Below are 27,984 nucleotides of genomic sequence, written 5' to 3' on the forward strand. Positions count from 1 at the left end.
GCAGCCATAGTACTTTTTATTTTTTGATTTTGATTTCTACTTTAGCATGGTTCAACATATGTGAGTGCTCACTGATAAGAAAAAGAGTTATTTAAAATTGTTGACAAAAATTAGTTCAAAATGTTAATTGTGCTTCTGTAAAGATGTAAGATAGTTTAATTCTAGATTTAGCTCGTGCAGATTGTTAAATTTTGATAACGTAATTGGCATGTTAAAGCAGATAGGCATGTTAAAGCAGATACCTGTCCACATTTAAAAATATTAATCATCTTCAAGTTGGCTTCTATTACTTTAAAAAAAGAAAGAGAACTCTCAATTCATCCAGTTCCAATCTCCAGGGAGACCTGGAGGCCACTTGCAGCTCAATTTTGGAAACTGGATGTTTAAATAATAGTAATCTCTAAGACTAGTTTGGAAACTTGAAGCCTTGAAGGTTGGCAGATTGATTAGTTGGAGTATCAACAGTGAAAGATTATAGAGGTTTGTTTTCCTTGCACATTATTTTTTGATTTATTGACACTTCTCAGTTAACCCAACAATAATTACTATACTTTCTAAAATCATTTTCTTATTTGTAAATTACAGTTGACATATTGTAATTTTATATTAGTTTCAGGTGTACACCCCAGTGATTAGATATTACATAACTTTCTAAGTGATCATCATGATAAGTCCCTCACCCATCTGACACTGTACATGGTAATTTGACTATAATTGACTATATTCCCTGTGCTGTACTTTACATCCCCATGACTATTCTATATCAACCAGTTCTTACTTCTTAATCCCTTCACCTTTTCCACTTATCCCCTCAATCCTCCTCCTATCTGGTAATGGTTAAAATGTTCCCTGTATCTATGATTCTGTTTCTATTCTGCTTGTTCATTTGTTTTGGGGTGGGTTTTTTTTTTGAGTCAGTTGTTAAGATATGCATTTATTGCCATTTTATTCATATTTTTTTATCTTTTTTTCTTCTTAAAGAAGACCCTTTTATGTAATACTGTTTTGGTGGTGAAGAACTCCTTTAGCTTTTTCTTGGCTGGGAAGCTCTGTCCTTTGATTCTAAATGATAGCTTTGCTGGGTAGAGTACTCTCAGTTGTAGATCCTTGCTTTTCATCACTTTGAAGACTTGTTGCCAGTACCTTTTGGCTTGCAAAGTTTCTGTTGAGAAATCAGCTGACAGTCTTACAGGAGCTCTCTTGTAGGTAACTGCTTTTCTCTTGCGGCTTTTAAGATTCTCTGTCTTTAACCTTTTGCATTTTATTCATTTTTACTTTTCAAAGTTTTCTATGTATTGATTTTTTATAGAGAAAGAGAAACATTGATTTGCTGTTCCACTTATCTACGCACTCACTGACTGGTTCATGTATACGCATGCTGACTTGGGATCAGACCCGCAGCCTTGGCATATCAGGACGATGCTCCAATGAACTGAGCTATCAGGCCAGGGCCAACCTTTTCCATTTCAGTTATGATGTATCTTGGTGTGGGTCTCATTGGGTTCCTCTTGTTTGGGACTCTCTGCGCTTCCTGGATTTGTCTTGTCTATTTCCTTCACCAGGTTAGGGAAGTTTTCTGTCATTATTTTTTCAAATAGGTTTTGAATTCCTTGCTTTCTCTCTTCTCCTTTAGACACTCCCATGATGCGAATGTTGGAATGCTTAAAGTTGTCCCAGAGGCTCCTTACACTATCCTCATTGTTTTGGATTCTTTTTGCTGTTATGATTGGGCGGTTTTTTGCTTTCTTATCTTCAAAATTGCTGATTTGATTCTTGGCTTCATCTACTCTACTTTTGATTTCCTGTAAATTATTTTTCATTTTGGTTAGTGTATGCTTCATTTCTGACTGGTCCTTTTTTGTGCTGAAGTTCTCACTAAGTTCATTGAGCATCCTTTTAACTAGTGATTTGAACTCTGCATCTAGTAGATTGCTCGTCTCCATTTAGTTTCATTCTTTTTCTGGAGTTTTGTTCTGTTCTTTCATTTGGGACCTGTTTCTTTGTCTCCTCATTTCGGCTGCTTCCCTGTGGTTGTTTCTATGTATTAGGTAAATCTGCTACGTCTTCCAGGCTTGGTAGAGTAGCCTAAAGTAGTAGGTGTTCTATAGAGCCCAGTAGCACAGCTTCCCTGATCTCCCTAGATGGGCACTTGAGATACCCACTACCACCCTACCTCCCCCATGGGCTGTGTACACTCTCCTGTTGTAGCTGAGCCTTGATTGCTGTTGGTGCTCAGTGGGAGGGATTTAGCCCTAGGCCAATTAGCTGCAAGGACTGGCTGAGACCATGGACCCCAGCTACAGACCACAGTAGAGCATCAACTGTGCAGGGGCCCACTTCACAGAGAAGGACTTACTTCAGTGGGATCAGGTGCCCACTGAATCTGCCTCTTGTGTGTTGCTTGTGGAGGTGGTTGGGTGGTAGTGCTTTGATGTGGTCTGAAGCAGTCCATGGATGTGCTCTAGGGCCTCCAGGGAGGTGCAGGCTGAGGTCAGCCATAGCCTGTGCTCTGCCTGGGGCCACCCAGTGTGAGCTACAAAGTGATTTGCAGATGTCTGCAACTTGTGCTGGGCTTGGAGGTGCGAGGATGAGGCCCAGCTGCGAACCAAGTCCTTCATTGCTGGTTTTGGGGCTGGGGCCACATAGCAACAGGTGCAGGACTTGCTAAGGCCAGATGCTGCTTGTTTGAGAGATTTTAGAGAAATCTGAAGCATGAGCCACTGTAAACAGCTTAGGAGAGTCTGAAAATTGGCTGGAGCAGGCCCTGAGGGCATCACTAGAGTCAGGCTGACAGTCTTAGCCAGGTGGATGGAGTGTCAGATATGTAGCCTGCCTGGTGGCTCTGTGGGATAAGGGCTCATCAGAGAAAGAATGGTCTCTGCCTGCACTTCTTTCTGGGAGGAAGCTGCCCCTTGGCTCTCACACTAATGCCAGACAGTTTAGTTCCACCCCGTATGCCTTTCAAACTGCTGCCACTGCACTGGAGCTCAGATGGAGTAAATCTGTGGGCAGGCTCTTTAGGAGGAGCTGCCTGGGATTCCAGTAGCTCTCCATCTCCCTCATCCTCAATGACTGCTGGTTTTTACAGCCAGAAGTTAAGGGGACTTCTCTTTCTGACACTGGAACCCTGGGCTGGGGAGCCTGGTGTGGGTCTGGGACCCTTTGTTCCTCAGGGGGGGATCTCTGCAGTTGAGACATCCCTCCCAATTTTTATCTGCCGCATGTGTGTGACTGGCTTTTTTGGGTTTCCACCCTTCCTACCATTCTCCATGTGACTGCTTCTTTAATTCCCTAGTTGTAGGACCTCCATTCAGCCAGATTTCAGATGGTTCTGAATGATGGTTCTGAAGTTTAGTTGTAATTTTGATGTCTAGTTACTATACTTTTAATGATGAAAGATTTTATCAAGTAGTTTGATGATAAATTACTTTTAAAGCATTAAAATTTTTTCATAAACTTCAGAACATTGTGCCTAGATTTGTAGACTAGTATCAATAATGAAAAAAGCATAATCAACTCTCAAAGTTGGCAATTCCATTCAAATTTGACAACTATCAGATGTCATCTTTCAGATTCTGCCCTATTAAGTTGTCCAGGATTGGTGGTCATTTCTAGTTGCCAAGGAGGAATTTATGCCTAGTCAAGATTTGCATAAAAATCATAAGAATATGAGGTCTGTTCAGTAGGTATCCAACCATGTAAGATGAAAAAGAGACATTTATTAAAGAAGATACAAGATACATCGTACATAGGACAGTGATGCCTCAGTCCCCTTCAAAGTAGACACCTTGGGATCTCACAATTGCCGTCAGCTACCCTGTCTCCCAATTGCAGTCAATTACCCTGTAGTATTTTGCTGAATCTCACTGATGGTCTGAAATCCCTTTCCTTTCAGAGGTGATTATATTTTTAGGAAAAGCCAGAAGTCGCAGGGTGCCAAATCTGGGCTGTAAGGGGGCTCAGTCACCTGGGTGATTTGATGTTTCACCAAAAAAACTGCATGAGATGTGATGCATAAGTGGGCACTTCCTCGTGATGAAGCTGCCAATCATCCATTGCCCATAGCAGCTGCCTTCTGAATTATCCAAATAGTTTCTGTGGAGAAATGTTCAAGCTTAATGCAAAATGTGATGCAGATTTGATGCTCTACTTGCTCAGTCATTTCAAATGGGGCAGCCACACAGTACACATGCTCACTCAACGGTGTCTCCTGCCCACCCCAGTGACTAATGCAGTGAAGTCGGTCTTTGTTCTTGCATATGCATTCCACTCTCCTTGGCTGCCAGGTTACACCGGATGCCGCAGAAACCGTTCTGGTTATATTAACAATGGCTGAACATTTTCCGGACAGACCTCGTATATTTGATTTTCATAGCAATCTGCTTTTAACAACTTTATGTCCTTGTCTAGTGAAAAGAAAATATATTCTGTTCCAGTTATATTTATTCCTTTAAAAGAATCCTGTAGTTTGACTTCACAAGTATAAATGATTATTTTATTAAAAAGTCATATCATACAGAAAGGATAGGACAGATTCGTAGCACTGAAGGTGAAAGCTCCTAACCCAGTGCTGCAATCTCTACGCTACAATTTCAGTCCCAGACTAAGTGTATGTATTTCTGTATCTCCTCCCTACATGTATAAGTTTAAGTTGTTCTACAGAAAGGATCACATTGTAACAGTCTTATTTGCAACCTAATTAAAAAAAAAAACAATTATTTGTACTTTCTCCATCAGTTTGTACGAAACTGTCCGCATTTTGAAAGGCTGCTTAACAATTTATTTCATGGATACCCTAATTTTATCTTAGTTGTAAAAATTTAAGCTTGATTAAAAAAAAAAGAAAATCACTTGAGTTCCTTTTACTTCTTCCCTTTCAGTTGTATATTTAACTCTGTACACTTATTATTTTTAATTAAATGTTGATTATATGAAAGTTCCAGTGAACAAAATGAGGAGAAACTAACTGTATATGAATTTGAATTAATTTTTAGGTTTATGTATTCGGAGTACTAAAAAAATAACAATGTTTTTAAAGGCCTAACTTGTCCATGGTGGTGGTATTTATGTTTTATATTTAAAAAAACTAAGACTTCTAATTTATACAGAGCCAATTTGGAGTCTTTGCTCATCCAGAAATGAGGTGTCTCTTAACATATGAAGACTGTCTTCTATATCCTACTGTACAGTTTTAGAATTTTTTGTACATAAGTCTTTTTTCATTGATTCACATTTTCTTTATAAAACGTATTTTATATGATAATAAGCAATATCTTTATATCTCATATTTCATGTTGCAATTAACAAATTTCGGAGTCCAGGTTTCCATACCAGATATATTAGACATTTGTGCAGTATACCTTATGATTTGTAGAGCTCCTTTCCTAACTAGTTGAAACTGACTCCAGATACTCTTCAGGCTTAGGAGGATAGATACACCCTTCATTTTGCCACTGGCCCTGATAATAACAGTCCTGGCTAGAGCAGTACACTATAATATAATGAACTCCACCCCCTTTGTGCTGATAGGAGACCTAAATAGATGTTAGATATGTTTTTCTTTGATGATTAATACTTAGGGACTTTAGAATACTTTAAACAAGACAAACAAGAAATAATGAAGCTCATTGAGCAATAAAAACCTGTTATTTGAGAGATATTTAATTTATCTTTTTCTAAAAGTGGAATTAGAAATAAGGGAGCCGAAACATGCAGCTTCTCAAACTTTAATCCCCCATAGTAAAAGTTTACCTGAAGTTTTATGTTGTAAATCCGTACAATCTGTAAAATTACTTGCTTTCACAGGTTTTGTGCCAAACACACTTTGTACTTTCAGGTTCAGTAAGAGCACTGGATTTCATGAACTTCTTTGACTCTTGACTCTAAGGATTTCATTTATTTCTAGGTTTAAGGGAATGTCGTAAACACTGTGTCTCTCACGTAACTGCTCCTCTAGAAAAGACAATAATAATAGCCATTTTGCCAGGTACTCTGCTAATTTCTCTCATTTAACCCTTAAAGCAATTTTACAAGGTAAATTCTGTTATTATCCCAATTCTATAGATTAGAAACAGTGTTAAAGAGTTTAAGTTATCTGCCCAAAGTTACACACCTAGTCAGGGGCAGAGTCAAGACTTGAACCCAGATATTTTTAGTTACAACAAATGGTACTTATCTTTGCTTAACTACTTTTACTCCTTTTTATCAGTGATCCCACTTAAAAGTGGAAAATCACCTTCCCTGTGTATCATTATCTTTGAATGTTTCATTTTCCATAAAGTTTACCCATAGTTCTTAGATTTGCTATAGCTTTTTTGGTTCATTTTTTTCTAGCTTCCTAGAATATTTTAAAAAACATAATGTTTTATAAGATTTTTAGGCTTGAAATCTTCCTTTAGGTTTGGTCAATCAGCTAGTTTCCAACCCTAAGTCATTTGAGGTCAAGTTTGTGGTTAGGGCGGACAAAGACTCTTCATTCATAAGGCCTAGAGCAATAGAATAGGCCTTATCTGAGGAGAGTTAACCCATGTGAAAGTCTGTAAATGTAAACTTGGCCCTGTGTATACTTTTCAGTTCCCTTTTACCTTCTCAGAGGACATGATGATCCTGGGCAGACCTCTCATAATGCAGCTTTTAGAGTCTGACAGTGTTAAAGGTCTTCGAATTTTTATTCCTTTTAATACTATGAGTGGTAATATGCAGAGTAGCATGGAATGGAGGATATCCCTGAATCTCCTGATGTAGATGTCCCATGTCGACTGCCTCTCAGTTCACTGTCTCTTTGGATATCTCTTTAGGTTAAGGAGTAGAGTGAACTAGAGAAGATTTAGGTCTCTTAAGTTCTTTACTGTCCGTATAACTCATTCTTCATTCATTGGCTTTTAAAGGCAACCATACGACTGACCACGTGACTCTAGCAAATAATAAGACTCTCCCTGTTATGTCAGCGTGAAGCCATCCAGTGAGACTCCCTGTCCTTCCTCCTCTCTGTGCAGAGGTTATCAAGACTTCACTTTGGTTTTAAGGAAAGTAAAGGGAAATTCTGAGCTGCTTAACATAGAAGTAACAGTGTTCTGGAGGACTATGGAGGTGAAGAGAAATAGAATGCTAGTTTCCCATTCTATAATTGAAGAAATTTGCTAGTATTTTTGGATCACATTAAATTTCCAATTGATTTTTGCATAATTGACATAATAATGGTAGTTAAGTCCCTGTGCACCTTGTTAAATTTGATACGCAGTATTAAATCTCTTTACCCCTTTGGTGAGCGGCATATTTTTTGTTATTCTGTAGAATTTTCTAACTCTAGGTACTGTTTGTTTAAAGGAAAATCAATGATTTTGGAGTATGACTATGGTGAATATTTCTATAATTGGCCTGTCTTACTGTTTCCAGTGGGTTTTCTGTCGATCTCATCTGTTGATACCATCTGCAAACAATGACAAAAAATACCTTTTTAAAAAATATGTATATGTATAGTCTTGTTTGAATAACTTGACCAGTCCTTTCTAGGACAATGTTGTATGGTGATGAAATTTCTTTGTGTTGACTTTAATGAGAATGCCTGTAGTGTTTCACCATTAACCATTTTGGGGGGGGGGGGGCGGTGTTTCTGACTTACGCAGGCCAAACAAAATGTGTATGAGCAGAATCCAGCCAATTTTTTTGTTTGAAGGTTTATTTTTTAACCTTGGACCTTGATGTCCTGAGAGACATAAAAAGTGGTTTCTCTAGATTTTCAGGAATATGCAACCACTTTTCTATTTAATAACTGAATCAAGAAGTAACTTCTAGGGAGAACCAAGATGGCGGCGTAGGTAGACACACTGCGCCTCCTTGCACAACCAGAACTGACAGAAAATCGAACGGCAAGGAAGTCCGACACCAAGTAGATAAAAAATAAACTTTCATCCAGACCGGTAGGAGGGGCAGAGACGGGCACGGGGGCAGAGAGGACTCGCGTGGCCGTGGCGGGACCGAGACTGGCGGAGTGTGGGATGAACGAGGCAGGCAGTCCGAGCACTAGCAGACCCTGCGGCCCCACATTCGCGCACAGATAAACCGAGAGGGCTGGACTCAGAGTGGTGGAGAACGGGGCAGGCAGAGCGGCGGGTAGCACCCCGCGGACCCACATTTGCGCACAGATAAACCAGACAAACGGCGGGGAGTAAAGCAGACCGTGCAACCCAGGACTCCAGCTTGGGGAAATAAAGCCTCAAACCTCTGATTGCAAACGCCCGTGGGGGTTGGGGCAGCAGCAGGAGAGACTCCCAGCCTCACAGGAGAGGTCGTTGGAGAGACCCAGAGGGGCCCAGAGTGTGCACAAGCCCACCCACTCGGGAACCAGCACCAGAGGGGCCCAGTTTGATTGTGGGTAGCGGGGTGAAAGATTGAAATCCGGAGGAGAGTGAAGCGGGCGCCATTGCTCCCTCTCGGCCCTTCCCCCAAGTACAGCGTCACAGCGCAGCGACCAGCGTCACCCCGCCCCAGTGAACACCTAAGGCTCTGCCCCTTAAAGTAACAGACGCGCCAAGACAAAAAAAAAAAATGGCCCAAATGACAGAACACTTCAAAGCTCCAGAAAAAATACAACTAAGCGAGGAAGAGATAGCCAACCTATCGGATGCACAGTTCAAAACACTGGTTATCAAGATGCTCACAGAACTGGTTGAATCTGTTCGAAAACCAGATGAAAAAATGAAGCCTATGCTAAGAGAAACAAAGGAAAATTATACAGGGAACCGATAGTGAGGTGAAGGAGACTGGGACTCAAATCAACTGTGTGGACCAGAAGGAAGAAAGAAACATCCAACCAGAAAAGAATGAAGAAACAAGAACTCGGAGAAATGAGGAGAGGCTTAGGAACCTCCAGGACACCTTGAAACGTTCCAACATCCGAATTATAAGGGTGCCAGAAGGAGAAGAGGAAGAACAAAAAATTGAAAACTTATTTGAACAAATAATGAAGGAGAACTTCCCCGATCTGGCAAAGGAAATAGACTCCCAGGAAGTCCAGGAAGCTCAGAGAGTCCCAAAGAAGCTGGACCCAAGGAGGAACACACCAAGGCACATCATAATTACATCACCCAAGATTAAACGCAAGGACCTACATCCAAGATTACTGTATCCAGCAAAGCTATCATTTAGAATGGAAGGGAAGATAAAGTGCTTCTCAGATAAGGTCAAGTTAAAGAAGCTCATCATCACCAAGCCCTTATTATATGAAATGGTAAAGGGAGTTACCTAAGAAAAAGAAGATCAAAAATAGGAACAGTAAAAATGACAGCAAACTCACAGTTATTAATGACCACACCTAAAACAAAAACAAGAGCAAACTAGGCAAACAACTAGAACAGGAACAGAACCATAGAGATGGAGATCACATGCAGGGGTGTCAATAGGGGAGTGGGAGAGGGAGAGGGGGGGAAAGGTACAGAGAATAAGTAGCATAGATGATAGGTGGAAAATAGACAGGGGGAGGGTAAGAATAGTGTAGGAAATGTAGAAGCCAAAGAACTTTTAAGTATGACCCATGGACATGAACTATAGCGGGGGGATGTGGGAGGGAGGGAGTGGGCAGGATGGAGTGGAGTGGGGGGGGAAATGGGACAACTGTAATAGCATAATCAATAAATATATTTTAAAAAAAGTGTAAATCAGGTTCCAGTTTTATAGAAGGGAAAAATCTCTTGCTTCCCTGCTATTCTCTTTTTTGTCAGTTTATCTGTTCTAAAAACTAGTTGGACCCCCAGATACAAGATATAAGTTGTCTGTGGGTCTAGAGCTCCTGTAATGTAAAAATTGGGCCATGGTAAATGTTCAAGAAGGACTCTTAGACATTATTATTACATAATTTTGTTATAACTATTATTCTCATTCGTTATATTCTCTCTTTCCTGTCTTAGTGATTGGCATCACCATATTCTTAATTACCCAAGCCAGAAATACAGCAGTTTTTACTTGTATCCATTCATTCTTTTTTTTTTTAATAAAGATTTTATTTGTTTTTAGAGAGAGAGGGGAAGTGAGGGGGGAAGACAGGGAGAGAAACATCAGTTGGTTACTTCTTACACACCTGGGACCTGGCCCTGCAACCCAGGCATGTACCCTGACTGGGAATCAAACTGGTGATGTTTCTGTTGTGGGAATGACTCCCAACCCATTGAGCCCACTCCAGTAAGGGCCATTCATTCTTTTCCTGATGAATGCAACTAAGAAATATTCGTTCTGTGTTTATTATATGCCAGTTAGCTGTTTCAGTTGCTAGAGATCAGGCAGTGAATAAGGGAGACTGCTTTTTTGTAACTGGCACTGTAGTGAGAGGACTTACATGCAATATACAGGCTAACGAGATCATTGTAGTCATTGGCAATTTAAGTACTTTCAAAAATCAAGATTTGGTGTTGAGTTATGGGGAAGAGAGGTTGGTTCTTCAAATGGAGTGTGTGTTAGTCCTGGTTCTCTAAGAAACATTAAATGTCCAGAGATTTGGAGGGCAGTAGTCAAACATATACATAATATAAAACTCACTGTTTTGACTATATTAAGTGTACAGTTTGTAGTCAGATACACCCACATTGTTGTGCAACCACCTATGTCCAGAATTTTTTCATCTTTCCCAACTGAACAGTAACCCATTTAACACTAACTCCCACTTCCCTATCCCCCCCAGCCCTTTCAACTGCCATTCTACTTTCTGTGTCTGAGCCTGACTACTCTAGGTACCCTATATAAGTGGAATCATGCTGTATTTGTCCTTTGTCACTGGCTTATTTCACTTTGTTATCAAGATTCATTCATGTTGTAGCATGTGTCAGAATTTCCTTCCTTTTTCTTTCCCTTGTAACACAATATTTTTAGAGTACCTTCCCTTTTTTTTAGAGCAGTTTTGGGTTTATAACAAAATTAAGAGGAAGGTATGGAGATTTCTCATACCTGCCCCCCCCTCCCCCCGCTCCCAAAGATGCATAGATGGCCTATCATTATCAACTTCAATCACCAATTGGTAAATTTTTCTTACCAAAGATACACCTAAATTGACCCATCATAATCATGCAAAGGTCTGTAGTTTACTGTAGAGTTCGCTGTTGGTGTTGTATATTCTATGGGTTTGTGTTTTAATGTATGGCACATATCCATCATTATAATATCAAACAGTACTTTCACTGCCCTAAAAATCCTCTCTGCTGTACCTATGCATCATCCTTCCATGCCCTGCCCTGCCACAACTCATCTTTTTATTATCTCTGTAGTTTTGCCTTTTCCAGGATATCATATAGTTGGAGTCTTGCAGTATTGTAGCCTTTTCAGATTGACTTTCACTTAATATGCATTTTTTAAAATTAAAGATTAAGAGGCAATCTTTTTTTTTAAGATTTTATTTATTTATTTTCAGAGAGAGGGGAAAGGAGGGAGGAAGAGTGGAAGAGAAACATCAATATGTGGTTGCCTCCTGCACGGCCCCTACTAGGTGGAGGACCAAACCTGCAACCCAGGCATGTGGCCTGACTGGGAATCGAACCAGCAACCCTTTGGTTTGCAGGCTGGTACTCAATCCACTGAGCCACACTAGCCAGGGCCACTTAATATGCATTTAAAGTTCCTGCACATCTTTTCATGGCTTTATAGCTCCTTCCTTTTCAGTACTGAATAATATTCCCTTGTCAGGATATACCTGTTTATTTATCTCTTTGCCTTCTGAAGGACATCTTGGTTCCTTCCAAGTTTTGCCATTTATGAGTAAAGTCTGTGTGGGGGTTTTTGTTTGGATTCTTTTTGTTTAAGGCTGAATAACACTTCATCGTATGTATACCACATTTTATCTGTTCGTCCATCTACGGACAGTTGGAGTGCTTTCACCTTTCAGCTGTTGTGAATAATACTGCCGTGAACATCTACAAATAATGTGAGAGTCCCTGCTTTCTTTTAGATGTATGCCAAGAAATAGAATCGCTGAATTGTATGATAACTCTGTGTTAATTTTTTGACGAATTGCCATACCACACCCTTTTCCGCAGCTGCTGCACCATTTTACATCCCCTCAGCGGTTCACAGGGGTTTCAGTTTCTCCACATCCTCACCAGTACTTACCTTTTTAAATAATTGTCATCACAATGGCTGTGAAATGGAATCTTACTGCATTTTTTTACTTACCTTTCCCTAATGATTAGTGAAGTCATTTAGTATTTTTTCATGTGCTTATTGGACATTTGTACATCTTTGGAGAAATTACTATTTGAGACCTTTGCCCATTTTTAAATCAAGTTTTTGTTGAATTCTAGGAGTTCTTTGTATGTTCTAGATACTTTCTTATCAGATATATGATTTACAAGTATTTTTTTCTATTCCATAGGTTTTCTCGTCACTCTGTTCATACAGGCATCCCTCATTTCATTGCACTTCGCTTTATTGTGCTTCACAGATACTGGGTTTTGTTTGTTTGTTTGTTTTATTTTTTACAAATTGACAGTAAGACCTTATATCAGCAGAAAGATTATGGCTTGCTGAATGCTGAGGTGAAGGTTAGCATTTTTCAGCAATAAAGTATTTTTTATTTGCTATGTACATTGTTTTTTAGTACATTAGTACCTAATGCTATTATATACTTAATAGAGTACAGTGTAGTGTAAGCATCAATTTCACCTGCATGCACTGGGAAACCCAAAAATGTGTGACTTGTGTTATGGCAGTGCTCTCTTTACTGTGGTGGTCTGGAACCAAACCTGCATCATCTCTGAGGTACATCTGTATTGTACTTGGATGCTCATTGTGCGAGGACTTTGTTGGGGGGTGGGGGGTGCCCATGAGAGAAAATGAGGGGGCTGGACAAAACACCCTCGAGTGAAAGAGAGGAAAGAAAGGCTGGGCAAAAGTCTTAAGGAAGTTTCAAACAAGGCCATCAGGGAGTCCTAGACCCAGAGTCAGCCATTGAAAGAGTCCTGTGTCTCCACGGACAGGCCTAACTTAGTGTCCTTGCCACACTTGGTCAGTAACCAGGCACAGCCTTTGAGAAGTGTGACTTTGGGTAAATGTAATGATGGATTTCAGAGCACAGCAGCTAGGGCTCTTGATCAGTTAAACTCTCCGTAACTGGAAGTCTGCAAGCCACATTACCATGGCTGCCACAGAGCAGTCAGAGAAGACCTCTGCAAAGAGGTGATATTTAAGCCAAGACCTGAATGGTAAGCAGAGGCTAGTTAGCCTTTCAGAAATCTTTGGAACAGCATTCTAGGCTTGGGAAACACAAAGGGCAAAGGCTCTGATCAGGGCAGAGAAATCTGGCCATGTCCAAAGACGAAAAGAGGCCAGTTTGGCTGCAGTCTAGTGAATTTAAAGAGGTGAAGTGGGAAGATAGCTGGGCACGGGATCACAAAGCGTTTGTAGACTGTGGTAAAGGGTTTGCATTTTGTTTTTGGAGACATTTGGAAACCACTGGAAAATTTTTAGCAGGATTGTAACTGATTTATAAATCTTTAAGTCTTAAGTGATTTTTAAATTTTTAATCTTACGTAAGCTCAAGTTACTAAATAGAAATGAATTGTTGGTAAAATTGAGAAAATTAGGAACCAGTTCCAGTAGTACAAGTAAAAGATTATGGTAGTTTGGACGAGGATGGTAGCAGTGGGCATTTTCTACCCAAAGGTTGACAAAATCCTTGTAGTTCTGTCTGTCATTATCTTTGCTTTTGTGCTTTTCATGTCCCAGTCACTAGTCTTTACTGTCTGTTATTTTCTCATCTTATATAGCAGTAACCTCTTAATGGGTTCATTTTCTGTGTAGAGTTTGGGCCCACTTTGATCTGTTTTTATACCATATTACCAGATGATCCTGATAAAGTGCAACTATAATGATGTAACTTTCTAGTTTAAGATTTTTGTCTAGGTGTGCTCATTGTCTTACATTTTAGAATATATTGCCTCTTTGCTTCATCTATCTCTCACCTGTATTGTTATCCCCTTGTCTGACTCTTATTTATCCTTAAAATTATCCTTCCTGAAGCCTTGCCCATTCTCCATCCCTAATATGTTGGTTAAGTGTCCTGCAGTATCTTCCCTTTGGCGCCTTGTAGTATGTGTTTGACTCTTTCCTTGATCTGTGAGTTCTTTGAGGGTTAGTACTGTGAGTGTTTTTTGTGGTTTTGCTTTTAGAGTGTTACTGTGCTGATCCACTGTCTCATGCCAGTCCCGGATACGCACCATAGACCCGCTGGAACTCTTGGTTCAACAAATGCAGTTTTTAGTGTTCTGCAGTTTTTATCCTGGAACTCATTTACACTGTCCTGTTTTCTTCTGTGCTCTGATAACATATCTCTGCTTGTCTCTTTTAGAACTTTTAGGGAATTATCTGTAATTATTTATTTAATTCATCTTGATTTCCTTGTTCAACAAGAATTCGCATGCATCTTTTGGTAATAGCTAATAGTCCTCTGAACTTTATTGTCTACTCAGGGTAGGTTGCCCTGATCATTGGTCTTTTTTCACATTTTTATTTCCCATTTAGCCTCCTAAAAGGAGTTGAGTTTAAGTCTTGGCAGTTTCACAATAGTTATTCTGAGTATAACTTCCTCCTTGCTCCCAGGCATCAGTCTATAAGTTAATTACTGTTTGCTAATAAGTTTTATCAAGTTCTCTTTTTCCTTTTTTTTAGGGTGTATGCTTGTGTGCCTGTAAGCACAGAAATCTCTCTTTAAGAAATTTAGTTTATTTTAGGTACTTTGCCAATGAGCCCAGAATTATGCCTATTGGGGGGAAGTATCTTTCTTGCTAATGAAATTGGGACTCTTTGGAATATGTGATAAAGCACATCGTCTGTTTGTCTGGCTACAAGTAGTGGTGGTTATAAAGCCTGCAGGTGGTAGGAGAGAGTATCCTGTCAGGCACTTGACTTAGTATTCTTAAACCGGTACGTAGTCAAATAAATGCCAGTAAGAGAGAATTAAAAATTAAAAACATGCCCTAAGTAATATTCCTGTGATACAAATACTATTTTTCCCCACTTAATTATATAAAAAAAGATAACAGTGGACATATTTCCAGTTCATTTTCTGATCATCTCAAACTTTTATAGGAAAGTGCAAAACTATCTCATAACTTTCTTTTAAAATTTTTTTCCTTTAGAATTCTATAAAATTAATCCTCATTTTTATTTATTAAGTATTTATATTTGTCATTGGTGGTGAAGGTTCAAAAACAATAACTTTTTACACAGTTAGCTGTAGAGTTTATTAAAGTTGTATCAAATAATCTTAACGGGTTTCTACCCCTCTTATGCTAACATAAATTCACTTTAAAATGTAATTTGCCAAATCCTAACCATAATTTTTTGCTTTGAAAGTTTGCATGGTTAGCTATTGTGCTTTTTTCGTGCAAGGTTTACTAGTGGTTATTCTACACTGATATCAGGAGTAATGATACTGGTATGCTGCTGTCGTGCAGCAGCAAAATAAGATCACATCAAACCAGTACAAAGAGGGATTAGTAATAGGATTTCAGTATTGAAACAATGTATAATGCCAAGCTGGTCATACTGTGGCTAAGGAGATAGATATAGGAGGTCTGTCCAGAAAGTATCCAGGCATGTAAAATGGAGACATTTCTTGAAGAAGGTACAAGATACAGGAAACATTGTACGTAGGACAATGATGCCTCAGTCTCCTTTAAACTAGGCCCCTTAAAACCTCACACAATTCTTCCAATCACCATCAGCTGTCCCCTTCGTATTTTCCTGAATCTCACTGAAGGTCTGAAATCTCTTCCCTTTCAAAGGTGATTTTAGTTTTCAGAAAAGCCAGAGGTCGCAGTGCACCAAATCTGGGCAGTAGGGGGGCTGAGTGACTTGGGTGATTTGATGTTTCACCAAAACCTGTGCATGAGATGTGATGCATGAGTGGGTGCATTGTCATGATGAAGCTGCAAATCACCAGCTGCCCATAGCTGCAAGGCCTCCTGAATTATCCGAATAGCTTCCATGGCGGAATGTGCAAGCTTAATGCAAAATGTGATGTGGATTTGTTGCTCTACGCATTCTGAATGTGATGGCCTCACAATACACATGCTTACTCAATGGTGTCTGCCACCCCCACTGACTAATACAGTGAAGTAGTCATCATTGTTCATGCATGTGCATTCCAGTCCACTGTCCTTGGCTGCCAGGTTACATCAATGTCACACAAACCATTCCCGTTACATTAACAATGGCCGGACTTTTTCCGGCCATTGTTTACAAAGGAGACAAGTATGTCTCCTTTAATTTACAAAGGAGACAAGTATGTACTAGATACATATCTAGTACATACTTGTCTCCTTTGTAAATTAAATCAGCCAATAGTTTTTTTCAGAAATAAGAGACTAGATTATGGTTTTATCAAATAGCAAGTAGTTTAGAGCATTCTTTATTGATCCTTTCTGTTTTGCTGCCTTTTTAGTTAAAAATTGTAGTGCTAGTATTTATTTTTCTTCTATGAACTTACTCCTCTTTTTCTTAGTTCAAAATAGAACTTGAATTTGTACTCCCTTGGTGGGAACATCTCAGATAATATGGGATGTTAGTTTTGCATTTAAGGACTGCATGGCATAGCTTAGAGAACAGTTACTGTTGCATAGACAAACACATACCACACCATCCACCACCCCTCTCCCTTTCTCCTTCTCCAACCTTCTAATTGAGCAGGAAAAAAAAATCACCAGAAACCAGAGCAGAGTCAACCATAGAGAGTTCATTGTTTTGGCTTTGGGGCACAAACTGATAGAAAAGAAATTGAATTTAGTAAATTATACTATGAATCACTTCTTTGTAAATTCACTTACGGATTCCTGTTCTCAGAACTTATCTCTCCTTTTGGCAAGTTTTCATTGCCTCTCAGGGTCTCCATTACCAAGACCCAGAGGGTGACTTAGTAATTAAGGATGAGGAGTCTAAAGCAAATTTTATTTTCATTCAGCATATAAAGATTATTCTCAGAGATCCAACTCAACACAACTCCTGGGAGACATGGGCTTCTGGAAGAACCCCACATCTTTCTGAATGACGTAGCTCTTTTGATGCTGATCAGAAGAGGGGTCCCCAATTATCTGATGCCCAGAAAACTTGATACTCTCCCTCTTGACTGTTTGGCAACAGTTTTCTTGAGATACAATTCACATACCATACAGTTCTCCCTTCTTAAGGATACAATTCAGTGGTTTTTACAATATTCACAGAGTTGAACGACAGCCACCACAATCAATTTTAAAACATTTTCAGTTCACTAAAAATAGACCCTATGCTCTTTGGCCATCACACCTCATTCCTTCTTATATCCCCCGCCCTAGGCAATCAATCAATAATCTACTTTCTATCTCTATAGAGTTGCCTATTTTGGACATTTCTTATGAAAGGAATCTGACCACATTGAGTCTTTTGTGACTGGTTTCTTTTACTTAGCTGCGTGTTTGAGGTTCACGTTGTAGCATGACTCAGTACTTCATTTCTTGTGGTTACTGAGTAATGGATTCACTTACCATTTGATGCATATTTTTTGTTTATACTTTTTGGCTGTTATGATTAATGGTGCTATGAACATTTGTGTGTTAAGTATTTTTGTGGACGCATGTTTTCATTTCTCTTAGATATATACCTAGGAGTGGAATTGCTAGATTTTACAGTAACCTAAAGATTTTTTTAATCTTTCGAGGAACTGCCAAACTGCTTTCCAAAGTGCCTACACCATTTTATAGTCTTACCACCATATGTGAGGGTTCTTTTCCAACACTTGTTATTGTCTGAATTTTGTGTTATAGCCATCCTAGTGTGCCCCCTTGAGTCTTTTTTTTTAATTTTTAAAATTTATTGATTGATTTTAGAGAGTGGGAAGGGGGATAGAGAGAGAAACATCAATTTTGTTCTTCCACTTATTTATGCATTCATTGGTTGATTCTTGACTGGAAATCAAACCTGCAACCTTGGTGTATCAGGACGATGCTCTAACCATCTGAGCTACCCAGCCAGGGCTCCCCACCCCACCCCTTGAATCTTTTCTTTAATATATTTTATTGATTGTGCTATTACCATTGTCCCAATTTTTCCTCCTTTTCCCCCATCTGCCTGGTACTCCCACAACAGTCCTCCCCCTTAGTTCATGTCCATGGGTCATGCATGTGAATTCTTGGCTTCTCCATTTCTATACTATTCTTAACATCCCCCTGTCTATTTGTTCCTACCAATTATGCTTCTTAATCCCTGCACCTTTTTCCCCAATTGCCCCCTTACCTCTCCCAACTGATAAACCTCCAAATGATCTCTGTATCTATGATTCTCTTCCTGTTCTGATTATTTGCTTAGTTTGTTTTTTTTTTTAGATTCAGTTGTTGATAGTTGTGAATTTGTTGCCATTTTAATGTTCATAGTTTTGATTCTTCTTTTTCTTAAATAAGTCCCTTAAACATTTCATGTAATTATGGCTTGGTGATGATGAACTCCTTTAGCTTTACCTTGTCTGGGAAGCACTTTATCTGCCCTTCCATCCTAAATGATAGCTTTGCTGGGTAGAATAATCTAGGTTGTAGGTCCTTGCTTTTCATCACTTTGAATATTTCTTGCCAGTCTCTTCTAGCCTGCAAAGTTTCTTTTGAGAAATCAGCTGACAGTCTTATGGAAACTTCTTTGTAGGTAACTCTCTGCTTTTCTCTTGTTCCTTTAAGATTCTCTCTTTGTCTTTAACCTTTAGCATTTTAATTATAATATGTATTGGTTGTGGTCCTCTTTGGGTCCAACTTGTTTGGGACTCTCTGTTCTTTGTGGACTTGTATGTCTATTTTCCCGAAGGAAAATTATTTGAAAATTATTTTTTCAAATAAATTTTAAATTTCTTGCTCTTCCTTTTCTCCTTCTGGCATCCCTATGATTCATATGTTGGTATGTTTGGAGATGTCCCAGAGGGTCCTTATACTATTCTCGGTGTTTTTTTTGTTTTTGTTTTTGTTTTTTAATTCTTTTTTCTTCCTGCTGTTCTGGTTCAATGCTTATTTCTTCTTTATGTTCCAAATTGTTGACTTGTATTCTGTCTTCATCCCTTCCACTGTTGGTTCCCTGTAGATTTCTCTTTATTTCACTTAGAGTGGCCTTCATTTCTTCCTGGGTCTTTTTCATTTTGTTGCCTTACTCAATGAGTTCTTTGAGCATCCTGATCACTGGTGTTCTGACCTCTGCATCTGATAGGTTGGTTATCTCTGTTTCATTTAGTTCTTTTCCTGGGGGTTTCTGTTCTTTCGTTAGGGCAACATTTCTTTATCTCCTCATTTTGGCAACCTCCCTGTGTTTGTTTCTGTGTATTAGGTAGAGCTGCTTTGACTCCTTGTGTTAGTAGCGTGGCCCATCTGGATGAATTTATTAGCTTCTTTAAATCCTTGGTTGTCAGACTTCCATAAGCTCTATTTTCTGAAGGTTCTGAGTATTATTTGTTTTGAGGTGTAGTTGTAATTCTTTCTGTGGTGGTACAAGGAGGTGAAGCGTGTTTACCTCTGCCTCCATGTTGACCGGAAGTCCACCCCACCTTGAATCTTAAATCACATGCACTTGTGCTTTATCATTGCATTTAACTATGATGGTTCCTGTCTGACTGGCTGCCCTTTGTAACATGTGCATTGCTGTGCCCGTATGTTGCTTCTTTTTGTGTTTTTTCTTTACTAGTTATCCTGGTGAACTCTAGACACTATTTGATGCCTGATCTTTGATACAGCAACTTTTGCCCTTGCAAATGATAATAATAGAAGACTAAGGTTCTTTTTTCTCTAGAAATAAGCTGTTTCTTTTTTTTAAAATTATGGTCATCTGCTCTTATAATAGTTACATACTAAAATAAAGTGGGAGACCTCCGAGGTTGTATATTCCTGTAACTGTCATTTGTGGAGAAGGAAAAAATCTGCCTGCTAAATATTTCCCCCACCCCTTCTTTTTTAGAAAGTAGTTTAAAAGTACATGTTAAATACACAAGTTATCTGTGGTGTTAGAAGTTAGGATATTGGTTACAATTTCTGGTGGGTGAAGAGACTGGAGGAGATTTCTGTGGTGCTGGTTATCTTAATGTTTCTTGATCTTGAAGCTCGAGTTAGTTATATAGATGTGTTCACTTTGTGAGATTTCATTGAGCTATAAACTTAGAATATATCTGTAATATACTTCAATAAAAACTTAAGTTAAAAATATTAATATTGTTTAATGACATTTTGCACTAGTAAAGGTCTTTATTTCTCACATTAACTACCTTTCCAATGAATATGTTCCATTTGGAGTCAAGATATTTACAGCTTTATCACCATTCTTTTTATATACATTGCATTGATATAGATGTTTTAATTTCAAGTTCTCTTGTTCAGCTCATAATTTCAGACACTGAATACTTTAGATACACTTAGATTAGCTGTAGGAAGTTTGATTGTTATGTTCTGCTCTGCTGCTTTAAGTGAATAATCTTCAGCAACTCACACAGTCTTGACTTGAGTCTTATTGTATGTATCTAAAACTTCGACTTGAGTCTTATTGTATGTATCTAAAACTTCGTCAAGTGCAGTTGTGCCTACTGTCTATTGGTAAGTTCACACTCTCATTAGAGAACAGAATAGTGTGAAGGAAGAACGAACCATGGGAAAGAGTAGTTGTATTTGTACTGGTTCATTATTTATAGTAAGCAATCTAACATAGCAACCCAAATGTTCAGAAATATTTACTATAATTAGCACTTTAAAATGTGATACCAGGCTAATCAAAGTCTTTTGAATTCTAATCCTTTTATCCATTTTTACTATAATAGGTTTTAAAAGAATGTTTTAACGAAATATGTTACTAAAGGTAGGAAGATAAACAGTAATGTCAGTTTTTGGTTAACAGAAGTTTTTAAATAGGCCTGTGTTCTCTGATCTTCATTTCTAAAAATTGGGTATAGGGGTAGAGGTAACAGAAAAAATGGTTTTTGAGAATAATAATAGCTATATTATATCCTGATGAAGAAAAGGCAACCTTTCCCTATTTCAGTGGAATCTGAGTATTCTTTATTTAAATAGTATAATAAAACACATTAACAATCATTTTAATACCTAATTGTGTCTTCTAGGCCGTCCTTCAAGTTTCCCATGTCTCAATGGACTCCTGAATATAGCAAGCTCTATACCTTAAAAGTGGATATGAAGAGTGAGATTCCTTCTGATGCACCAAAGACACAGGACAGTCTGAAAGGGATCCTCTTGCATCCAGAGCCCATTGGGGCAGCCAAAAGTTTCCCTGCAGGAGTTGAGATGATTAATAGTAAAGTGGGGAATGAATTCTCTCATTTGTGTGATGATTCTCAAAAACAAGAGAAGGACATGAATGGTAACCAACAGGAGCAAGAAAAAAGTGTTGTGAGGAAAAAACGCAAAAGCCAGCAGGCTGGCCCTTCGTACATGCAGAATTGTGTTAAAGAGAACCAGGGAATATTAGGATTGAGGCAACACCTGGAAGCACCAAGTGATGAAGACAATGACTCCTCTTTTAGCGATTGTCTTTCTTCTCCTTCATCTAGTTTGCATTTTGGAGATTCTGATACTGTGACTTCAGATGAGGATAAAGGAGTCCCTGTCAGACATTCCCAGGCAGTTTTGACTGCTAAAAGTAGAACTCAGAGCGCACGGTCCCAAAAGTGGCCTCCCACTGAGACAGAAACCGTTTCCGGATTGTTAATGAAAAGACCCTGTTTTCATAGCAGTTCACTAAGGAGACTTCCATGCAGAAAGAGATTTGTAAAAAATAATTCCTCACAGAGGACACAGAAGCAAAAGGAGAGGATATTAATGCAGAGGAAAAAACGAGAAGTGTTAGCCCGAAGAAAATACGCATTGCTCCCGAGTTCTAGTAGTTCCAGTGAAAATGACCTCAGCAGTGAATCCTCTTCGAGCTCATCAACTGAAGGAGAAGATTTGTTTGTTTCTACCAGTGAAAACCACCAAAACAATCCAGCTGTTCCCTCAGGTAAAAATGTTTCTTAAATTGAGTAAAACGCGGAAACTGTTGCGTTGTTTTTGTGCTTATTTTCTCATACATTTTAGTGATTCCATTATATTTAAAAGTAATATGAGGCTTTATTGACCTTTTATTTTTAAGCCATATAAATAAATGATCACATGTAGTATTACAAAGAACACATATGAATGACTTGTAGACATGGACAGTGAGTGGAGAGGGGATTGACTATGGGAGGGAGGGTTGGGCCTGGTGAAGGGGGCAAAAGGGAAAAAAATTCAGACAGTTGTAACAGAATAAACAATTTAAAAAATGTTGTATTAAACCATGAGTCCAGTTCTAAGGTACAAATTTTAAAATTTTCTAAAATTTTAAATAGGAAAAATGTTTAAATTTCTGTATTTCTGAAAAAAATGAAGTAAAGCTAGAGGTGGTTTTTTTTTTTAGAAAATCATTTTTATCGTTTTATACATATTAGATTATATTTCATGAGTTACTGACTTACAGTAGTTTTTATTCCTGTAGTGCTTTTCAGTATGTTTAACTTTTATGAATACTTCTTCAGATAACTGTGTGATGGGTTTCTTCCATATTCAACTCTGTAAAAGCAATTCTAGTCACTAAAAAAGACAAGTCAATATTATTTTTCCTTAAGTGCTCTGTTCTTATTGTTTACAAGTAACTTATCATGTTCTTTAGAACTGAAAAATAATTTCAGTATTTGAGAGGTAGTTTTATTCTGATACTAGAACACAAACATTAGTCCTGGGAGTGCTCAGTAGAGCATCTGAATAATCAGTTAAAATTGAATTGATAGAGGATTAGATCAATTGTACTTTCTCCTTCCCCTCAGAAATGCTGTGTTTAACTAGAACAAGTTTGTGTACAGGTAGTCTCTAAATACATGTCCCGTATATATCATTTTTATAATGTATTGTAATTTAAAAGAAGTCGAAGTGAGGTTTGAGTAGTAAAGCCTGAACTGAGGTTAGTGAGTAGTTTCTTGTGAAAGTATAAGGAAGTGCGGGGTGCAGGATAGGGAGAACTTTTTAAAGGGCCAAGATTATGAGTTTGGTTTCTTTTGTTTTTGGTTGGTTTGGTTTCTCAAATTATAAGAGAAAGTTTATTCAGAAAGTTACAGAGGTAGTAGAGGTGAGCAACTAAGCAAGTTACGGGAGCAGAAGAAGGGCCCTTGGAGCTTAGAAGAGAGAAGGGCAAAGGTAACACCTGTGAGGAAGAAGAAGGGGACAGAAAGGCAGGCGCGCTCCCACAAGGGAGCATGCGCCAGATGATGTTTTTAATGCTGACACAGAGTTTTCTCAGTCTTTACCTGATGTCCTGCTTGTTAAAGGTAGAGCCTGCTATTCCACTGCGCAGACAGGGCATTATTCCCTCTTTTCTCCTTCCTGGGTTCCTTCCTATTCCAAGATGCCCTTTCCAAACCCTGAACCAGTAACTTTGTTCTTAATTTTAGTCTTAGCCATGTATAGTTCATTTTTTATAACCTACCCAAATATTTGTTTTTAAAAGAGTTCATTGAGATCACACTACAGCAGGAAGATGGTTACAGCAGCCATTCCCTAAGGTTTTAAGAAAGAGGGAAGTGAGAATAGGAATTGTCTTGCAAAATCGTCACGTTTCACATTTATCTCATTGGTTAAAATGTGAAGAGTTTGGGGAGAGGGAGCCGCAGAGCTCAGTTTCTGCTGGAGTTTAGCGAGGCAGGGTGGTGGGTGATGTGAGGCAGACGTTCCAAGGAGCAGATGTTTGTAGGAGGCATGAGGGTAGAGTGTATCTAGGTCAGTATCAGTGTCCGTTTCCGGGAAGAAAGGAGTCATATATTCTCAGGTATTGAAGATAAATGAAAACTCTGTAATTCATTTTTAAATCTTGTTTAGTAGTTATTGTAGCATGTGGTGTTTTTCTTTCTTAAAGTAATTACATTACTTAAACTCCATTATTTTCAGACATTATCCTTAAATGTTTGTCTCTGGAAAACAAATCCAAAAGGACTCCTGATATTTTCTGGTTTCTAGACCAGTGTTTTATTTTAAACTAATTTTTTTTAAACAAATGATTTAATCACATTCAAATGGTATGGATTTTTAAAATGCCAAGAAAGTATAAAATAAGAAATAAGACTTTGAACTGCCAGTCAAGTTGGCAGCATGGGCAGACATGGCTCACTTCTTCGCATAACCTCATCAAAATCACAACTAAAATATAGAACAACCACCACTCAGCACTGTCGAAAATGAGATGAACGGAAGTCTGACAACTATGGAATTAAAGAAACCACATCAATCCAGACTGGTAGGAGGGTCGCAGATGTGAAATGGGCAAGTCCGACATCCACATGTGGTGGATAAAATGTGGAAGGAATATCTTGGGAGTGAGGAGTCCTAGCCCCACACCAGGTACCCCCAGCCCAGGGTCCAGTGCCAGGAAGATAAGTCCCCACAACTTCTGGCTGCAAAAACAAAAGGATTGAATTGGTGGAAGAAACTTCTGGAGCCCCAAATAGTCCCTTTAAAGAATCCACACGTGGTCTCACCTATTCAGATTCACCTCTTAGAGCTCTGGTACCACGGCAGCTTGTAAACAACCAGTGTCATGCTGGGAGAGACTGAGGTGTCTGGCATCAAGGGGAACAGAGGCCATTGTCCCTTTTCTGGGCCCTCACCCCACAGAGCCATTAAGCTGGTGCCGTATCTGAAACTCCATCAACCTGGCTAACACTCTTTGGCCCGCTTTGGAGATTCCCACAGACTCTCCCCCACCCAACCTACAGGCTTACCCAAGCTGCTTTTTCATATGAATGGTTGGTCTTGGCTGGGTCATGCTGCACAACTTCCTAAATCCTCTCAAACAAGAAACAACTGGCTTCAGTGAGCCCCAGGCCTGGCACTAGCAACAGCCAGTCTAGATTCGCAGCTTAGCTTCGCCTGGGAACCTCCAAGCCCAGCACAAGTAGCAGCTACCTCAGACCATTTTATGGCCCAGGCAAGGTGGCCCCAGGCAAAACACAGGTGGGGTCTGACCTTGGCCTGTACTACCTGGGAAATCCCAAGGCCATCACACTCAGTTGACATGTACAGACCACGTTGGAGCACCACCACCCTGCCCCTGCACAGCTGATCCTCCATGCTGGGTCAAGGTTAGTGGTAAGTGGTGACCGTCCATCCTTGCAGGTGACTGGCCTGGGTAAATCCCTCCCATTGATCTGCCAACAGCAACCAAGGCTCAAATGTAAGAGGAGGATGTACTCAGCCCACACGAAGGGCATACCTAGAGTACACAGTTTGGGTGATAGGGGAAGCTGTGCCACTGCAGTCTACAGGACACCTACTACATCAGGCCACACTACCAAGACAGGGAGTCATAGCAGCTCTACCTAATATATAAAAGAAAAACAGGGAGGCAGCCAAAATGAGGAGACAGAAACATGCCCCAAATGAAAGAACAGATCATAACTCCAAAAACAGAACTAAACAAAATGGAGATAAGCAATTGATGATATGAAGAGTTCAAAACACTGTTATAAGGATGCTCAAGGATTTAGTGAGGACATCAGTAGCATAAGAAACATCCAGTCAAAAATGAAGGGTACAGATTGAAATAAAGAACCATTTACAGGGAAACAATAGTAGAGTGGTTGAATCAATGATTTAGAACATAAGGAATTAAAAAAAAAAACAGAAGAAGAAAAAGAATCCAAGAAAATGAGGATAGTGTAAGTAGCCTCTGGGTCAACTTTAAGCATTTCAACATTTGCATCATAGGGGTGCCAGAAGGAGAAGAGAAAGAGCAAGAAATTGGAAATCTATCTGAAAAAATAATGAAAGAAAACTTATTTAATTTGGTGAAGGAAATAGACATGCAAGTCCAGGAAGACTCCAGAGAGTCCTAGACGAGATGGATGCAAAGAGGCCCTCTCCAAGACACATCATCATTAAAATGCCAAAGTTAAAGATGAAGAGAGAATCTTAAAAGCAGCAAGAAAAAAGTAATTAGTTACCCACAGGTGAGTTCCCAAAGACTGTCAGCTGATTTCTCAAAAGAAACATTACAGTCTAGAAGGAATTGGCAAAAAATATTCAAAGTCATGAAAAGCAGGGACGAACCTACAGCCAAGATTGCTGTACCTAGCAGTGATGTCATTTAGAATCGAAGGTTAAAGAGCTTCCCAGACAAGAAAAAACTAAAGGAGTTTCATCACCCAGCCATTACTGTATGAAATGTTAAAGGGACTTATCTAAGTAAAGAAGATCAAAACTGTGAACAATAAAATGGCAAAAATATGTATGTACCAAAAATTGAATCTAAAAATTCAACTAAGCAAACAAGAAGAACACAGAATCTTGGATATGTACCATGTTTTGATGGTTGCCAAATGGGAGGTGGGTGTGGGGAGAATGGGTGAAGAGGTGAAAGGATTAAGAAGTATAAATAAGTAGTTAAAAAGTAGCCATGGGGATGTAAAGTACAGTATAGGAAATGGAGTAGTCAAAGAACTTACACGCCTGACCCATGGACTTGAACAGTGGTTGTGGGGATTATTTGAGGGGGGGTGCGGGGGGTCCTGAGTGGAGGGGAGTAAACTGGGAAAAATTGGGACAACTGTAATAGCATATTTAATAAAATATAATTCAGAAATAAAAGTTTATTTCAAAATTTAAAAAAAAAGAAAAAGTTTGCTCGTATTTCTTAGGTCCAAGTCTTAATTACCCAGAAGTAATCAGTTAGCAGTTTCTTATCTCCTGAATTTACAAAATATCCATTTTAGAAAAACTGTGATCGTTTAAACAATAGAAGAGTGTCTGAGTTATTTATGTAACTTTTAGTTACACAGTCTTTCTGTATATAAAAAAATTATAAGATGAATTTTAATGCACTAGCTACCTTTGTATCATTTATCATTGGAACTTCAAAAATGTTATACTTGTATTTGACTTTAACTAATAAAGTCTTTGAAAAAACAGTGAAATTTCATGTATACATATACAAGGAGAGAAATCCCTCATAAAGTTGAAATGTAGATGTAGATTTCTCTCCACTGTAGAATGGTAATGTCCAGTTGGTGAGTTAAAATAAGGGAAGTTTTAAAATAAAACTACTGTTTTTTAAATTTTTATATATATTGTAGTTTTAAATACAATTCCCTTTGTACACCTATCTTAAGCATCATGTACATGATTATGAAGCAAGAACCAAAAAGGTAATTTGGAAATTGAATCTAGAATATTATTTTAAATAACTACTTAAGTAGTGTTGTTTTGTTTTCTCTGCTTATAAGATATGTTTATGCTGTTAAAGAGATATCCTACCTTAGTATGTCTGTGTGTGTGATCTTTAGAACTTAGAAATTATTTCAAAATTTGCATATTACATAATTGTTAAATCTGATTTTTTTTCTATTTAATTGATATCAAAGTAGAATTATTTCAGTCTTTTCAACTAATGGTGTTGGGACAATTGTAGATTCACTGCAAGAAAGATGAATTTATACCTTTTACAGCTTGTCAGCCTAAAAGTTAAAATGGATCATAGACAGAAATGTAAGAGCTAAACTATACAACTGCTGGAAACAACATAGGAGAAATTCTCAGTGGTCTTTGGTTAGGCAGAGATTTCTTAACTATATTACTAAAAGCGTGATTCATAAAAAATTGCTAATTTGGACTTCATTAAAATTAAAGACTGCAGTAACAACACCATTAAGAAAATAAAAAGGGGAGAACCAAGATGGCGGCGTAGGTAGACACACTGCGCCTCCTCACACAACCAGAACTGACAGAGAATCTAACAGCAAGGGGGACCAACACCAAGGAAACAGAAAATAATCATTCATCCAGACTGGTAGGAGGGGCGGAGACGGCACTGGGGTGGAGAGGACTCGCATGGCTGTGGCGGGACTGAGACTGGCGGAGTGTGGGACAAATGGCGAAGGCAGTCTGAGCACTAGCAGACCCTGCGGTCCCACATTTGCACAGATAAACCCAGAGGGCCGGACTC

General features: G+C 38.8%; 1 protein-coding gene across 14 annotated transcripts in view; it reads left to right on the forward strand.

Annotated features, from left to right (window-relative positions):
* The window catches only part of RNF111 (ring finger protein 111), a 114,751-nt gene that overhangs the window by 42,073 nt on the left and 44,694 nt on the right, over positions 1-27,984 (forward strand). For all 14 annotated transcript variants that reach the window (XM_053928495.1, XM_024567470.3, XM_024567472.3 and 11 more), the window contains one exon: positions 21,086-21,978. In XM_053928495.1, the coding sequence (XP_053784470.1) occupies positions 21,105-21,978 (874 nt within the window). In that variant the 5' untranslated portion in view covers positions 21,086-21,104. The remainder of the gene's footprint in view (positions 1-21,085; positions 21,979-27,984) is intronic.

Source organism: Desmodus rotundus, chromosome 7 (genome assembly GCF_022682495.2).
Source record: "Desmodus rotundus isolate HL8 chromosome 7, HLdesRot8A.1, whole genome shotgun sequence".
Lineage (NCBI taxonomy): Eukaryota > Metazoa > Chordata > Mammalia > Chiroptera > Phyllostomidae > Desmodus > Desmodus rotundus.